General features: G+C 37.0%; 1 protein-coding gene across 1 annotated transcript; it reads left to right on the top strand.

Annotated features, from left to right (window-relative positions):
• Window positions 1-280: 280 nt before the first annotated feature.
• On the top strand, window positions 281-16,877 carry hsd17b3 (hydroxysteroid (17-beta) dehydrogenase 3). Its single transcript, XM_073819440.1, has 11 exons — window positions 281-431; window positions 7,122-7,168; window positions 7,242-7,317; window positions 7,401-7,508; window positions 7,604-7,671; window positions 11,978-12,022; window positions 13,974-14,008; window positions 14,097-14,178; window positions 14,257-14,322; window positions 14,482-14,631; window positions 14,724-16,877. The coding sequence occupies exons 1-11, from the start codon at window positions 281-283 to the stop codon at window positions 14,817-14,819; spliced, it is 924 nt and encodes a 307-aa protein (XP_073675541.1). The 3' UTR covers window positions 14,820-16,877.
• The last annotated feature ends 237 nt before the right edge of the window (window positions 16,878-17,114 follow it).

Genomic DNA, 17,114 nt, shown 5'->3' with positions numbered 1-17,114 from the left:
CACAAGGTAAGTCACTTAAATTTATTTCACCCTGGGATTTGTATGACAATAGGTGAGCTTACTCACACTAAATACCACAACAGACACACAAAAAATAAAGGAATGTGAATTCTGTCCTGGTGAGAATGGGGAGAAAAGATTCTGATTGGCTAAGGGAGCTGTCAACACCGGGTTTTAAAGCTTGTGGTCAGATTAAATGAGAGAATGAGAGAACCGTGGCAGTAAAAAGAAGGGCTGAGATAACAGGAAGGACTCACTTTAAGCCTTGAGAGAAGCTGTCATGACGCTCACTGAGATTATCTTCATCTTGACCGGGACTTGTGCTGTCCTGGTTTTTGGAGGAAAATTAGTATGCCTGCTTATGATGCTGTTCCCGAAGCTCTTCTGTCCTCTTCCTGAATCTTTTTTCACCTCACTGGGGAAATGGGCAGGTGAGATACACCAGCATTTTGATTTAATAATGAATAATAATAGTTGTTATTTAATTAAATAAGAAAGAAAGTAGCTATTTTAAACTTGACATATAAGCTAAAAATATTTTAAAAGGCTAAATTTCATTAAGAATATTATTTTGCATTACTACATTAAATATTGCTTAAATGATCCTTAGTTTGAACATTTCAAATTAGTTAGCAGTTGCAAAGTCTTGATTTATGCATTTACGAAATTGCAATGTTTTTTACCTTGAAGGAACCCTGGTTGAGAACAGTGGATTTAAAGCATGAGAGTGAAGCTTGTAGCATTCCTACAAAGCATCACTACCTTGGTTTTGTTCCACGGTTTGGCCCAGGAGCGTGGTTCTCATCTCACTTTAAATTGTCCCTCACAGACCCTCCTTATGGCTTTCTTGAAATCATAATGTGTATACAAGTTCAGCAACAAAAACCAACAATTCCAGCCACTTTTTCCCAAGCTTCCTTTCCATTGCATTCCGGCACTGAGAGTGGCAGAGAACAAAAGGCAATTAGAACAGTATGTTCCAGGACGTTATTACTCTTTTCATTTCTTGACTTTGAATGGTTGTTCCTGTTCATTTGAAATCAAATTAACATTACTTTTGCTGCCCTTCTGCAACTGTTCTTTCACTTTAAGGCTTTGAAAAGTTCTTCCTGGTGTGTGTGTGTGTGTGTGTGTGTGTGTGTGTGTGTGTGTGTGAGAGAGAGAGAATGAAAGAGAGAGTGCATTACAATGTCCCTTTGCAAGGGGTGTTTTTTAGCAGGTTTAGACACAGTACATCTGCTATTCCTTTCACTTAAATAAATAATCATGAATAGAGTTTTGTAAGACGTTGTGCATATTCTAGTTGTTTTAGCCTGTATGAGTGCATGACTGAATGTTGTAAGATTTGCATTCATATACTATATATTAGAAACAGAATGGTTTCTAAAAGATCATGTGACACTAAAGAGTGGAGTAATGGCTGCTTAAAAACTTCACAATAATATTTTAAAATACAGTCAAGCCTGAAATTATTCATACCCCTGGCAAATTTGGACTTAAAGTTACTTTTATTCAACCAGCAATTTTTTATTAGAAATGACACAGGCGTCTCCCAGAAGATAATAAGACGATGTACAAGAGGAATCATTGTGGAAAACAATATTACTCATCTTTTATTTACATTTGAACAAAAAGTGGCATGTCCAAAATTATTCATACCCTTCTCAATAAAATTACAGCAATCAAATGCTTCCTATAATTGCTGACCAGCTTTTTGCATGTCTCCACTGGTATTTTTGCCCATTCATCTTTAGCAATGAGCTCTAACTCTTTCAGGTTGGAGGGTCTCCTTGCCATCATCCTGATCTTTAGCTCCCTCCACAGATTCTCAATTGGATTTTAGTCAGGACTCTGGCTGGGCCACTGCAAAACGTTAATGTTTTTGTCTGCTAACCATTTCTTCACCACTTTTGCTGTGTGTTTTGGGTCGTTGTCATGCTGAAATGTCCACTGGTGCCCAAGGCCAAGTTTCTCTGCAGACTGGCTGATGTTGTTGTTGAGAATTTTGACGTATTGCTCCTTTTTCATGGTGCTGTTTACTGTGATTAGATTCCCTGGTCCACCAGCTGAAAAACACCCCCAAAACATTAGGTTCCCACCACCATGTTTTACAGTGGGGATGGTGTTCTTAGGGGTTTAAGGCTTCTCCTTTTTTACACCAAATGAAGGCTACGTCATTGTGGCCAAACAATTAAATTTTTGTTTCATCTGACCATAAAACAAAAGACCAGAAGTCTTCTTCTTTGTCCAGATGAGCATTTGCAAAGGCGAAGCAGGATTTTGTGTGCCTTATCTGGAGAAGTGGTGTCCTCCTTGGTCTGCGTCAGTGGAACCCAGCGGTGTGCAGTGTCTGTTGGACTGTCTGCCTTGGGATGTTGCCACCAGCAGAGCCCAGATTCATCAGGATGGCCTTGGTGGTGATCCTGATTTTTTTTTTCCTCTCTTACTATCCTCCTGGCCAGCACAGGTGTCACTTTTGTCTTCCGACCATGTCCTCAGAGATTTTTCACAGTGCGGAATGTCTTGTATTTTTTAATAATACTTTGCACTGTAGTTACTGGAACTTCAAAACATTTAGATATGGTCTTATAGCCCTTTCCTGACTTGTGAGCAGCCACAATGCGCAGCCGCAGGTCCTCAGTGAGCTCCTTTGTCTTAGCCATGACTGTCCACAAACTAACAGCAGAGAGCTTCTGTTTTTCACCTGTTAAGTTGATTAAAACAGCTGTTCTTAATGAATCAGGGTAATTAGGATGCTTTAGAACAGCTTGGACTATTTGGAATGGTGTAGAACTTTGGATTTTCCCATAGACTGTGACAGTTTGTAAAGGGTATGAATAATTTTGGACATGCCACTTTTTGTTCAAATGTAAATAAAAGCTGAGAAATATTTTTTCTACAATGATGCCTCTTGTACATCGTCTTATTATCTTTTGGGAGAAGCCTGTGTCATTTTCGGTAAAAAAAAAAAAAAACTTGCTGGTCGAATAAAAGTAACTTTAAGTCAGAATTTGCCAGGGGTATGAATAATTTCAGGCTTGACTGTACATGCAAAAAGAAAACAGTTATTTCATTATTTAATATTTCACAATATCACTGTTGTAGACTTGGTAAGTATAAAAGACAAAAGGTGCAAACTGCTGTCCCACAACCAACAAACACATTTAAAGCATTTAAGTATTCAAATCTTAGATGTTTACTAAGATCCTTCTATTGTCTATTGGTAGTGTTCAAAAAATATATATATTTTATATTTTCTTTGTGAATAGGAAACTTTATTTAAAAAAATGTGTCCTGCATTTTCATGTCACTACCGAACTGGTGTATGTTTTACTCCACTGACTGAGATTGATTTTAACTCTACACTTATGATCAGGAAATATTCCTGTGTCCCTCTCTCTCATAGCTACATGATGAGTAGATAAGCCCTATAATAATTTTGAGGTAAATGTGTTCAAAAGTCTAAAAAATCTGTGTCATTTTAAGGAAAGTCAGTACCGAACACCTTTTTTCTGCAATTAAGCACACTTTTTTGAGTTATTTAGTTTTTATGTGTGTACCACTGTTCAGAACTGTGCTAGCTAACCTTGTGCTGATTAACATCTATGAGCTAGGTTCAAAAGTATCTAAAATTGTCACGACCGATACATTTGGTGAAGTTTCTGTAGTGGCATCTTTGTTTTTCGGGGTGTTATCCCATAAAGTTGTCACTACTGTAATAGTCACAATCGAAACATCCTCATATTTGGGAGAAATAAACTAAATTTAACTACAGTTATGCACATTTCTTGTATTTAATATGTTTTAATATACTGTTTTAGTTGGGAAGTGAAAATTCTGTACAAAAAGTATTACTGTCACTACTGAAACATGGGATGTTTTGTCAAAACTAAAGTATACTGAATTATCATCTAAGATGTTATGAGTTGAAGGTCCGAATTGCAGTTTCAATGCAGCTTCAAAGGGCTCAAATGTGCTCTATGATCCCAGCCGAGGAATAAGGCTCTAATCTAGCAAAACGATTAGTCATTTTCTTAAAAAAAAAAAAAATCTATATATTTTTTAACCACAAATGCTCATCTTGCACTAGGTTGACATAGGCAGAAGTATTGACCCAGTGTTTATGAACGTGCAAAGAAAGTCAAATGCCCTTTACAAAAAAATGTTGAAGTTGGAAAAAAAATTGAGATTTTTGCCCTAACCTATCTTTTTGAACTCGTGTATACAGATGAAGAACTAACCATGCATGACCTTTGCAGTGTGATTACCTAATGAAGGTAGGGCTGGACAATAATTCGAAATCAATATATATCGCGATAGAATTTTTTTCAATAACGGTGATACGATTTTTAAACCCATTTCCGATATTTCGATATACATTTTGCATATATATATTGCCGTCAGAATGAGCAAAACAGAATTGCGTGATGACGTACATCAAAGACACGCTGCTAGCGCTCAGCAGCAGTAACGTTAGTTGGTTATGCTCCGTTGCGGAAAGTTTTTAGCTACAAAATGAGCATCCCTGACCGCAATACAGATGTGGATGAACAAGCTTCCACGAGAAAGAAGGCTGACGAAATAGTTGATAAGAGAGGAAAGACTAATTCAGTGGTGTGGAAGTGGTTCGGCTTTTTAAGTTCGGATAAACTCTGCCATTTGTAAATTATACACGGTTCATGCAAATACTCGCCATAATATTAGCGCTGGCCGCTTCAAATAGATTTTCAAAAAGGCTTTGACTTCGTTAAATAAACAATCGCGATAGGGCTGGATTAAACTTTAAGAGGCAATGATGTAAATTAATAAATATGCACGCTGCACGTTTCAAAGTCATGAATGTATCTGAAGGGAGCCGACTGTCCTCAGAAACGTATCGTTGACATTTTCATTTCATGCCCGATAAAACTGCGTTACTGCTGCCACCTAGTGACAGAGAATGAATATGCACGTCCACATTTTTAGCTGGTCAGATTATTGCAAATCTCAACCAATGTTTTTTATGCAGCAAACACAGAGTTGTAAATGTGAAAGAAGTTAATGTGCTTTCTAAAAATCTAAACAATTAAGACAGTTATATTTGTGTTTTAAATAAATATAATACATTATATACTTGATTTATTCCTTTTAATGGTATAAAGGCTGAAATGCCATTTTATAAGATTTTTTTTGTGAAAAACCTGTATCTGAACTGTAAATCATGTAATTTTATGGCTTAATATGGCTTAATACCGTACATCGTCCAACCCCACTCTTCATTTTACTTGTGCAGCTCTTAAAAAGGGTCATAAATTGCCTCAAATTGATATTTAAAAATTCCGCATACACTGTAAATAGTGAAATAAAATTCATTCCTTGATATTTGTGTATTGAAAATATTTTTGATTGACATTTAGACTCCTATCTAATTTTCTAAATTTAAGTTTTTTTTTTTTTTTTATTTGGGCTAGTTAAAATAATTTTCGGGCTACCAAAATCTGAAGAGTACCTGCCCGAAGGGCTACCAGAGATTTAGAAATTTTGCGAGCCCTGACCTCCTTTCTGGAAGAGGATTAATAATTAGTTGGCCTAGTGGCATCATTTTTATTATGATTTCTTTCCCCCTTTTCTGTTCCGGCCAGAGCAATGTGTTTTTGTCGTTGCTTACTCTTTATTTATTTTATTCTTTTTGTTTCTTTATCTGAAAACTGCTGAAGCAGTTTGTTTGTTGTTTAAATTTATATGAATAATCAGCCTGCTCTAGTTTAAATGGAAATATATTATTGTTAATAAGCTGAGTCTGAGAGTTTTATTTATGTGATAGTTTATTTCACATTTCTTGTTTGTAAAGGCTAAATAAAAATAAAAAGTGAACCTTATTTTTTTTTTGTATTGTTTTTATTAAAAATGTTTTTATATCATTTTAATAGGAGGAGCCTGGATGTATTATAGACTTTGCAAATTCAGTTTGCAGACATTTGTAGGTACAGACATCCATTGTGTGTGTCCTCGGCAGTTTTTTCCTGAGGCTTTTTAATATTGTCCATATCGATATCGGAATTATATCGTATCGACCGAAATTAAGAAATGTGATATAAATTTTTGCCATATCGTCCAGCCCTAAATGAAGGTAAGACGAACATCGCAGAGCTACTGCAAGATGAGCATTTGTGGTTAAAAAGTATAGTTTTTTTGTTTTGTTTTTTTGTAGAAAATGACCAATTGTTTTACTAGACAAGACCCTTATTCCTCGGCTGGAATCGTGTAGAGCCCTTTGAAGCTGCACTGAAACTGCAATTTGGACCTTGTTGGCCACCATTGGAGAAAAGTCCTGAAATGCTTTCCTCAAAAACCTTAATTTGATTAAATTATCAGGACATTTTTATTCTGGAAGTGAACTAATCCTTTAACAAGTGGAACACTTGAAAAGTGTTAAAAACATAACAAAAATAATATACATATAAATTAATAGTATTTATTTATTCCAATTAAACTTATATAATACATTATAAAAACTGAGGCAAGCCAACTAAAGATTGAATAGTTCATATCTGACACATTCAAAATATTTCGCTTTATCCTGAGATTTCACTGCGATTGTAAAGCAGAGTACTACTTGTACTTCTTGTTACACCAAGAACATTGATGCAAAAAAAAGAACGAGAGCATGGGAAACAAGAACGAAAGACACAAAAAAGCCATTTTCCCACACAGAGGACAACACAGACATTCGTCCAAATTCTGCAAAAGTAATGAAAGCATGATGGCAGTAATTACGTCTTACATCATTTCCTCTATATTGTACACTGGTCATCCCACTGGCCCTCCAATACCCATTTTCTTTCCATTCCCTTGTACCACTACTGTGATCTTCTCAGATGGACTAACAGTGTTGGAAAGAAGATGACTTTTCGCACATACGCACCCCCCATGTTCCCTGTTTGTTTAGTGAATTGGTGGGTACACACAATCTGCTCAAGAACATGCTGTTAAAACAAACAGACACCAACTGCCTTTCGCCTGAAGCGTCTGAGATTCTCTGAGAGAGTGACAAGAAACAGAAAGACAGACTATCATGTTCTGGATACGTTGTTATGAAAGTTTATGATTCTAGGTCTAATACTGAATATTTCCTGTTTCAGTGGTCACTGGAGGATCAGAGGGAATAGGCAAAGCGTATGCAGAAGAGGTAACTCCACTACCACCATTTGAATACAGACTATCAGGCTAGGCTGTTTCAGTAACACTGTCTTTCTCCGCAGTTTTCTAAACTAGGTATGAGTGTGATCATCATCAGCAGAAACCAAGAGAAGCTTGACAGAGCAGCAAGGAAGATTGGTAAAGTGTTTACTGTTGGAATTTCAGCTTCTTAACTTGTCTGTAATCTTAGTTTCACCAGCGTGCTTTTCTTGTTCTGACAGAGCTCACTACAGGCCGGGACGTCAAAGTAATAGCTGCTGACTTCACCAAAGATGATATATATGGACACATTCAAGAAAACATTGGGAGTTTAGATATTGGTATTTTAGGTCAGTATCAGATATCTCAATGTGTCAAAGTGTTTATTTAAAGTTCTAGCATGTTCAGCAGTGCTGATCAATGTTACTTTTTTTTTTAAACACAGTGAACAATGTTGGGATTCTACCCAGCCAAATACCCTGCAAGCTACTTGAAACATCTGACTTGGAAGAAGTAAGGTCACCAGTGATTCATACAGTCATTATTAACATTATTACTGCCAGCTCTCATGAATAAAGTAGCAGTCTTTGAAAATTATTTAAGATATTAATAGAAAATTGCCTATAATAACTACAGTCGTGGCCAAAAGTTTTGAGAATTACATAAATATTGGAAATTGGAAAAGTTTCTGCTTAAGTTTTTATAATAGCAATTTGCATATACTCCAGAATGTTATGAAGAGTGATCAGATGAATTGCATAGTCCTTCTTTGCCATGAAAATTAACTTAATCCCGAAAAAAACCTTTCCACTGCATTTCATTGCTGTCATTAAAGGACCTGCTGAGATCATTGCAGTAATCGTCTTGTTAACTCAGGTGAGAATGTTGACGAGCACAAGGCTGGAGATCATTATGTCAGGCTGATTGAGTTAGAATGGCAGACTTGACTTGTTAAAAGGAGGGTGATGCTTGAAATCATTGTTCTTCCATTGTTAACCATGGTGACCTGCAAAGAAACACGTGCACAGGGGTTAAAGTAAATAAAAATCCTGAGCCTGAACTTTTTTTTGCAGGGGGGGGGGAGGTGTGGACGTTCTCGATCGCACTCATTCATTCCCACAACGCACCGCAAATACGAGTGCACAACCGATGAACACTCAACAGCTAGAGATAACCCATAATGCACTGTGAGAGTCGCGCGCCGATTGAATTCGCGATCCGCGTCTCACCTAGGGCTGGGCGATTCTTTCGATTTTTTCGATTAATTCGACTTTACGTTTTAAGACGATTTAATTTATTAAATCGAGGTATCGCAATTTTTTTAATAAAAAAATATATATGTATTCAGAACGGAAAACAACGCGTTCTGGTAAAATAACGCGAGTCACTAAGGGGACATGATTAGCTGTTAACAAGTTAGCCTGTTACATTACAGTACATACAATGTCACTTACCACATAAACAGAGTAGAGAGATGATTGAAGACAATGGCGAATTATTTGCATATCAGGGCTCTAGAGTGCGACCTAATTTCTCAATGGTGCGACCAGCCGTTCAAGGGCAAAAAGAAACTACTACGTGCGACTATGAAAAAATATTTAGGAGCACCATGTGCGACTGACCCGACCAGCATATTTGTATTTGCGCTGAGTGGAGCTTCAAAGGTTTCTATGTGTTTTGCACATTGACTAATGTATCTCAAGTGTAGAGAGAGTGTAAATAAGAGACTGAATGGGCAGTAGCTTCGTTTATTATAATAGAGCTTTGTGAGATTGCGAACTAAGATGAGTGACAGCTTTTAATCATTTTTAAGAGAGTTTGTAAACGAGATATTGATTTATTATAACAGTTAAATAAACAATAAGTTATTATTAAGTGACTTACATTGTCTGACTATAACACTACTGCCTGATTTTGCTCTATTTCGTCGTCAAAAGTAATCTGAAACAAGTCACAGCTGAGCTGCTGCGCATCTCCACTCAAACACAGCGGTGTTTCGTTTATGAATGAACGTGCGTTTTTAAACGAATCTAGTGAAATGATTCAATTTTCCATTCATAAAGAGTCACTTGCTTTATTCTTGAAAGAACCATCCGTTCGAACGAATCAAATGAATGATATGATTCAGTAATTAAATCAGTGTCTTACCACCACCTGCTGGCAGATCGTTTCAGTTTTTTAAATCATTTAATATTTCTGTGTTCAAAATTGTATATTTTTGTATAGGATATAAGTGCAAGAGAAAAGCATGGCAATATATATTTTCCTCCCATCTCATATTTATTTGTCTTACAAACATTTACTGTGTCTGGTATGATAAGAATGGAGCCTGGTGGAAAGCACTGATGCAGTTGCAATGTTTATTGCAAAATATATGGTGCCCATATATATATTGTGGAAAAGCTGGGGTTTCTTTACATGCTAAAAGAAGTAGGGGGGAAAAAATCGATTTAAATCGTAAATCGGATTTTTTGTGAAAAATTCGGGGATTTTATTTTTAGGCCATATCGCCCAGCCCTAGTCTCACCAGAAGATGGCGCCCACAGCTGAATCATCCATCCGTTCATTTTACAATGCGCTCGTCCACTGCGTAATACAGCGTACAACAGGTACAAGTTCGTTGTGAATTGATTCTTAAATTGTTTAACTAGGGTTTATACATAATTTCCGTGACAGAGTTCAAGATAAATCATTTAATCTTACTACTGGAGCTGCCCATTTGAAATGATTATTAAACAGTAAACACACTATGCAAAAGGGCAGTCCTTCCGGTGCACTTAGTGTCCGAATTCACTCTCTCGTTTTCATTCACTCCTTCAAGTGAACTGAATGAGTGGACTAATGTAAGGAATAGTGAATAGGGTATAGGGGGCGATTTCGGATACAGCCCATGACGAGCAAGCACTTTCTTACCGCTGCTGGCATACAGTAGCTTCCTCGAGCAAATCGTGCAGAAACAAGCCCCGGGCTCTCTTAGTTTCTTGCACCAACTGCCAAAAGGCTTGCCATCACTACTTTCTTCAATCCACGCCCAGCGCCATTTATTTTTGAGTCCTTTAACTATTGCTAGCACATCATCCCCAGGCTTCATAAACTTGCGCTCCATTTTTTTTTTCTCTGACAACGCTAACGTGACATTGACGTATGGGTGTCAATCATACTGTGTTGCAAGGACCCGCCCTTCTCTGCTTCTGATAGGCTTGTAACGTTAGTTAAAGCTGCGATCCTCTCATATGATTGGTAGGTGAAATAAATTGGCTCGAAAATATTAAACCGCATACGCAGGCTCTAAAAATTTTTTTTTTCCCCCTCACGGCCTCACGCCGGAGATCCGGCACGGTGCCGGAATACTTTAAGCCCTGCGTGCAGCCATCATTGCGTTGCATAAAAATGGCTTCACAGGTAAGGATATTGTGGCTACTAAGATTGCACCTAAATCAACAATTTATAGGATCATCAAGAACTTCATGGAAAGAGGTTCAATTCTTGTTAAGAAGGCTTCAGGGTGTCCAAGAAAGTCCAGCAAGCGCCAGGATCGTCTCCTAAAGAGGATTCAGCTGCGGGATCGGTGTGCCACCAGTGCAGAGCTTGCTCAGGAATGGCAGCAGGCAGGTGTGAGCGCATCTGCACACACAGTGAGGCCAAGATTTTGGAAGATGGCCTGGTGTCAAGAAGGGCAGCAAAGAAGCCACTTCTCTCCAAAAAAAAAAAAATCAGGGACAGATTGATCTTCTGCAAAAAGTATGGTGAATGGACTGCTGAGGACTGGGGCAAAGTCATATTCTCCGATGAAGCCTCTTTCCGATGGTTTGGGGCATCTGGAAAAAGGCTTGTCCGGAGAAGAAAAGGTGAGCACTACCATCAGTCCTGTGTCATGCCAACATTAAAGCATCCTGAGACCATTCATGTGTGGGGTTGCTTCTCATCCAAGGGAGTGGGCTCACTCACAATTTTGCCCAAAAACACAGCCATGAATAAAGAATGGTACCAAAACACCCTCCAACAGCAACTTCTTCCAACAATCCAACAACAGTTTGGTGAAGAACAATGCATTTTCCAGCACGATGGAGCACCGTGCCATAAGGCAAAAGTGATAACTAAGTGGCTCAGGGACCAAAATGTTGAAATTTTGGGTCCATGGCCTGGAAACTCCCCAGATCTTAATCCCATTGAGAACTTGTGGTCAATCCTCAAGAGGCGGGTGGACAAACAAAAACCCACTAATTCTGACAATCTCCAAGAAGTGATTATGAAAGAATGGGTTGCTATCAGTCAGGATTTAGCCCAGAAGTTGATTGAGAGCATGCCCAGTCGAATTGCAGAGGTCCTGAAAAAGAAGGGCCAATACTGCCAATACTGACTCTTTGCATAAATGTCATGTAATTGTCGATAAAAGCCTTTGAAACATATGAAGTGCTTGTAATTATATTTTAGTACATCACAGAAAAAACTGAAACAAAGATCTAAAAGCAGTTTAGCAGCAAACTTTGTGAAAACTAATATTTGTGTCATTCTCAACTTTTGGCCACGACTGTACATTGAAATATGTAAAAAAAGATCACAAATATCAGTAATTCAATAACGTAAAAATAACGGTTTGAAAAGGGTTTCTTGCATCAGTGCAATAGAAGAACTCTTTCTTCGTGTGAAAAACATTTAATAATCTGAAGAAACTTTTGTGCATTGAAAAGGATTCATGGATGTTAAAGATTCTTTATGGAACCATAGATGGCAATATTTTTAAAAGGTGAATAGTTGTAGTTTTGGAGTGTTTATCAGATATTGTCATTTATATGTTTCATGTTTATATGTTTCCTAGAGAATACATGATGTTATCAACTGCAATGTAAAAGCCATGGTTAAGGTGAGTACAAACAAACAGAACCCAACTATTCACCATTTACGTATACAAAAATGGCAGTGGTTAGCACCCAAAACTCAGCTCTGTTCTGACAGGATTGCAGAAAGCAAGGAAAAAATATTCTAAATGCAAATAATACAATGCATAAAGTCAAGAAAAAACAGTTGAGAACCATTTGTTCTGCAAAAGAGATTTAAAGGGATAGTTCACCCAAACATGAAAATTACCTCATGATTTACTTACCCTCAAGCCATCCTAAATGTATATGACTTTCTTCTTTCAGACGAATCCAGTCAAAGTTACAGTTGAGGTCAAAAGTTTGCATTCACCTTACAGAATCTGCAAAATGTTATTTTTTATTTAGTACTGACCTGAATAGATATTTTACATAAAAGGCGTTTACATATAGTGCACAAGAGAAAATAGTAGTTGAATTTATAAAAATAAATATAAAGAACTTGATTCTTAATACTGTGTTGTTACCTGAATTATTCATTTTTGTTTAGTGATAGTTGTTTATGAGTCCCTTCTTTGTCCTGAACAGTTAAACTTCCAGCTGTTCTTCAGAAAAGTCCTTCAGGCCCCACAAATTTGTTTTTTCAGCATTTTTGTGTATATAAGCTCTTTCCAACAATGACTGTATGATTTTGAGATCTTTCTTTTCACACTGAGGACAACTGAGGGACTCAAATGCAACTATTACAGAAGATTCAAACGCTCACTGATGCTCCAGAGGAAAAAAACAATACATTAAGAGCAGGGGGTGAAAACTTTTTTAATTTTAAAGATCAGGGTAATTTTTGTTTTCATCTTCTGTAGCTTCTGAAGAACAGTACTAAATGAAAAAAACTAACAAAAAAACAGATATTTAGGTAAAATAAGAAAAATATGCACATCTTCATTCTGTTCAAAAGTTTTCACCCCCCAGCTCTTAATGCATTTTTTTTTTCTTCTGGAGCATCAGTGAAAGGGTTTAAAAACACAAAAATGCTGAAAAAGCTAAGAATTTGTGGGACCTGAAGGATTTTTCTGCACAGTACAGCAGCAGTTTAACTGTTCAGGACAAACAAGGGACACTCAAACAACTATCACAAAACAAACAAACACACACAGCTGTGGATCATTCAGGTAACAACACAGTATTACAAATCAAGTGTATGTAAACTTTTGAACAGGGTCATTTTTACAACTATTATTTTATCTTGTGGACTACAGAGGGTTATCAACACTGCCCAAAAGATTGTTGGCTGCCCTCTCCCCTTACTGGAAGACCTACATGGCTCCCGGTGTCTCAAAAAGGCACAGAACATTATAAAGGACACCTCACACCCTGGCCACCCCCTGTTTGAACTGTTGCCTTCTGGCAGGCGGTACAGACTAATTAATGCAAGGACAAACAGACTCAAAAACAGTTTTTACCCAACTGCAATAACCGTTCTAAATGATGCTGCTAAGAAATAATGTGCACATTCACTGTTTAATCAACGTATTTTGACAGGAGAATGCGTGACAAAAGAATGTGTGAGAGGATGTTACTGAATGAATGATGCACTGACTAGAGAGCACTTTAAATTTCGTTGTACCTGTGACAATGACAATAAAGATCTATCTATCTATATGTAAACATCTGTTATGTGACATCTTGTTCAGGTCAGTACTAAATAAAAAATAACATGCATTTTGTATAATCCCTCTTATTTTAGTTAAATAATTAACATTTTGCAGATTCTGACCTCTTTTTACCTCAACTGTACATTAAAAAATATACATCTGAGAAAAAAATATTAACCCTCCAGAGCCATGTGGAGTATTTTTTAAAGTACTTTATTGGAATACAAAATCTCAACAGCCATTCACTGGATGGCTTGAGGGTGAGCAAATCATGGGATAATGTTTGATGTTCTGAGTGAACTATCCCTTTAAGAGTGTACTCACATTGTTTCTACATTTTCAGATGTGCAGAATTGTCCTACCAGGCATGCAGCAAAGGTTTGGCCTTCTCTATTTAACAGTTTTCATGATTTTTCACACAAACTTTTAAAAATGACCAGCACGCTGACCAAATGTATTTCCTTAGAGGAAGAGGAGTCATTCTGAATGTGTCCTCGGGCATAGCTAAAATACCCTGCCCCATTTACACCCTGTACGCAGCATCCAAGGTAAATTTAACAAGGTTCTGTATTTTTGTATTGTGTTTTCTCATGTTGTATGTCAAATTTAAAACATCTCATCTACAGGTTTTTGTTGAGAGATTTTCACAGGGTCTTCAAGCAGAATATAAATCCAATGGAATTATTATTCAGGTAGAGTAAAAACGTTTCACGCCTGCAAATGAACGCTAGTTAGTTTGCTCTCTTTACCATAAATAACCTAGCCACGCATCAGGTAAGTAATGTTTTATGTCTATTAAATGTTCGTCAGGAGTAAGATAACAATGTCCTCATTCACTATTGTGTTTTCAGACTGTGGCTCCATTTGGGGTTTCAACCACAATGACAGGACATCAGAAGCCAGATATGGTCACATTCACAACTGAGGAGTTTGTGAGGAGCTCACTTAAGTATCTAAAGGCTGGTGACCAAACATATGGCAGTGTCACTCATACATTACTGGTAATGGCCTCAATGACTGGTAATGAATACAAATGACTTATTATTAAGTATGTAATGTATTGAACCCTGACCAACGTGTAATTGATCTATAGGGCGGGATTGTGCAGTCCATTCCCACCTGGGTCCTGCAGACTGAAGCATTTCAGCATCATTTTAGGGAATATGTAAAGGAGAGGGTCAGAAGCTGAGAGTTGTGTATTAGGGCCGGGACTCGATTAAAAAATTTAATGTAATTAATTAGAGGCTTTGTAATTAATTAATCGAAATTAATCGCATTTTAATCGCATATATATATTTGACCTGAGAACAGTGAGAATTAAGATTTTTACATGGATTTTTAGTATACCATTGAATAATGACTGAATACATAAGCTTAAGCAACAAAATATTGTTTATTTTTGTTCAACCAAGTCCAACAGACCAGTGCAATATTGCCATTAAGTGTAGCAAGAGGCACGTTCTTTAACGAGTCTTTCATGCCGAGAACTCTGCTCTTGTGTTTGCTTAATTATGCATTTAAACGTTAATGACCAAACCTATCATTATAAATGTTGCTGCACATGGAATATAACGCGGATAACATTTAAAAAATATTTTTTATCAGGTTACACACTGATTATTTATCACTCAAACCCCTTTCTCTACCTGTCCGTTGGTCGCGTATATCCTCCATGTTTGTAGTTTTTTAACACTTTTTATGCGTGTTTGTAGTTCTAATCGAATCCTCGTTCACGGCGCAGTGTGTTGCGGGCAATATTAGCCGTTAAGAGTGTGCATTGGTCATTAAGTAGTAGACCATCCGGGAATCTTTGGAATACTTTTTTAAACATACTACGATTTGGGACATACAATACTATTTAGGACGGACGCAGCTTGTCTGAACGCTAGTTGGTGCTCCAGTATAATCGGTCCGCGGAATCTCATCCAGTGAGAAATGTTCCGCGGTGCAAAAGCGATTAAAATGCGTTAAAAAAAATTTAACGCGTTATTTTTGTGTAATTAATTAATCTAAATTAACGCGTTAAAGTCCCGGCCCTATTGTGTATATTTGAATGCACTTGTGTTCGTTTGCGCTAATTATGACAATGCTGTATGTCAAAAATATAAGGCTGGGAATGAATAGCAAGAGAAACTGACAGGCATTTGTTTGCCCACAGTCCTTCAAAATATGCTATATCACTGTTCATAATGGAACACATTATCATTATTAATCATAATCATATCAGTAGACAGGAGATAGTTGAGCTGTACTGACCTTGATAACATTAACAGAAGGTCAATCTCATAAAGGCCGAATGACAGAGTAAGAGATGTAGCCTTGTTATTTTCTGTCTATATTTTGCGATTAGAAAATGTTTGGTCTCATTTAAGAACATTTTATAAAAACAATATCCACAAAACACTTTTAAACAGATATTTGGCGCCACATAGTGGTTAAATGCACGTTGACACGATGATCTTTAAAGCTTTTGATAATGTTGTTATCCTACTACATCGACTTTTATGTGACTAATCGCTGTTTGCCATAGCAAAATTACATTATGAAGACACTGACATGCAGACAGCACTACAAGAACGCACAATTTTTTGCAGCCGTAGATTCCATTTACTTTACTTTAAAAAAGCTCTATTTTAAAGAACATCTAGTTTTGTTTTTGATATTCAGCCAGCAGAGGGCAGATTTTGGATTCTCTGTGTCGAGTTGCAAATGTCTTGAAGATGCTGAGAAGGTAAAGGACACAAACAAGTGCAGTCTGATGGGGGATTTCCATCGCAGATGTAGTTGTTAATAAAGCTGTTCACCCTTGAGCGAGCTGTTCTGATTGAAATACAGTTGACAGGATAACTATCAGCTTTCACTTTTATTAAAGGGGTTGGTGTTTTTACTACAGGGAATTTCCACTGTTAATTTATAATGCTATACTGCTTGTAACTGAAAAGACATTTATGTGGTATAAGGCTAAGGCAATAATTAAAATAAATCATGTTTCTTTCGCACTATCTAGCTTTGACTAGAGCAGTGGTTTCTGAAAATCTAATGTTTTTAAAAACAAGTGGTGGATAAGTGAAGACGCCCCAGTCTGCGGGAAACCACTAATTACCTCAAAACAATTTCCTATGGTTTAAAACAGTGTACAAACTACTCTTATACTCTGCATCTTGAAAGAGTCACACTTTCACTGAGCTATAATTTTGCTAGATGGTGTTTTTTTCTCTACTTTCAATCAATTTTCTATTTTTCTGCATAAATATGACCCAAAACATTATCAGATTTTCACAAGTCCTGAAAGATGACAAAGAGAACCAAATAAAACAAATGAGACAAACATATATACTTTGATGATCCAGTATCAAAAGAATGAATATTTGCATTCAATATCTGGTATGACCTGAGTTTGCAGCCATAACTGCAGGTAATGTTTCTTATAACTTGTAGGAATTTTAGTCTGTTCCTCAGTACAAAACCACTTTCTTCTTTTCTT

Source organism: Garra rufa, chromosome 15, assembly GCF_049309525.1.
Source record: "Garra rufa chromosome 15, GarRuf1.0, whole genome shotgun sequence".
Taxonomy (NCBI): Eukaryota; Metazoa; Chordata; class Actinopteri; order Cypriniformes; family Cyprinidae; genus Garra; species Garra rufa.
This window is presented reverse-complemented; position numbering and strand designations above follow the sequence as displayed.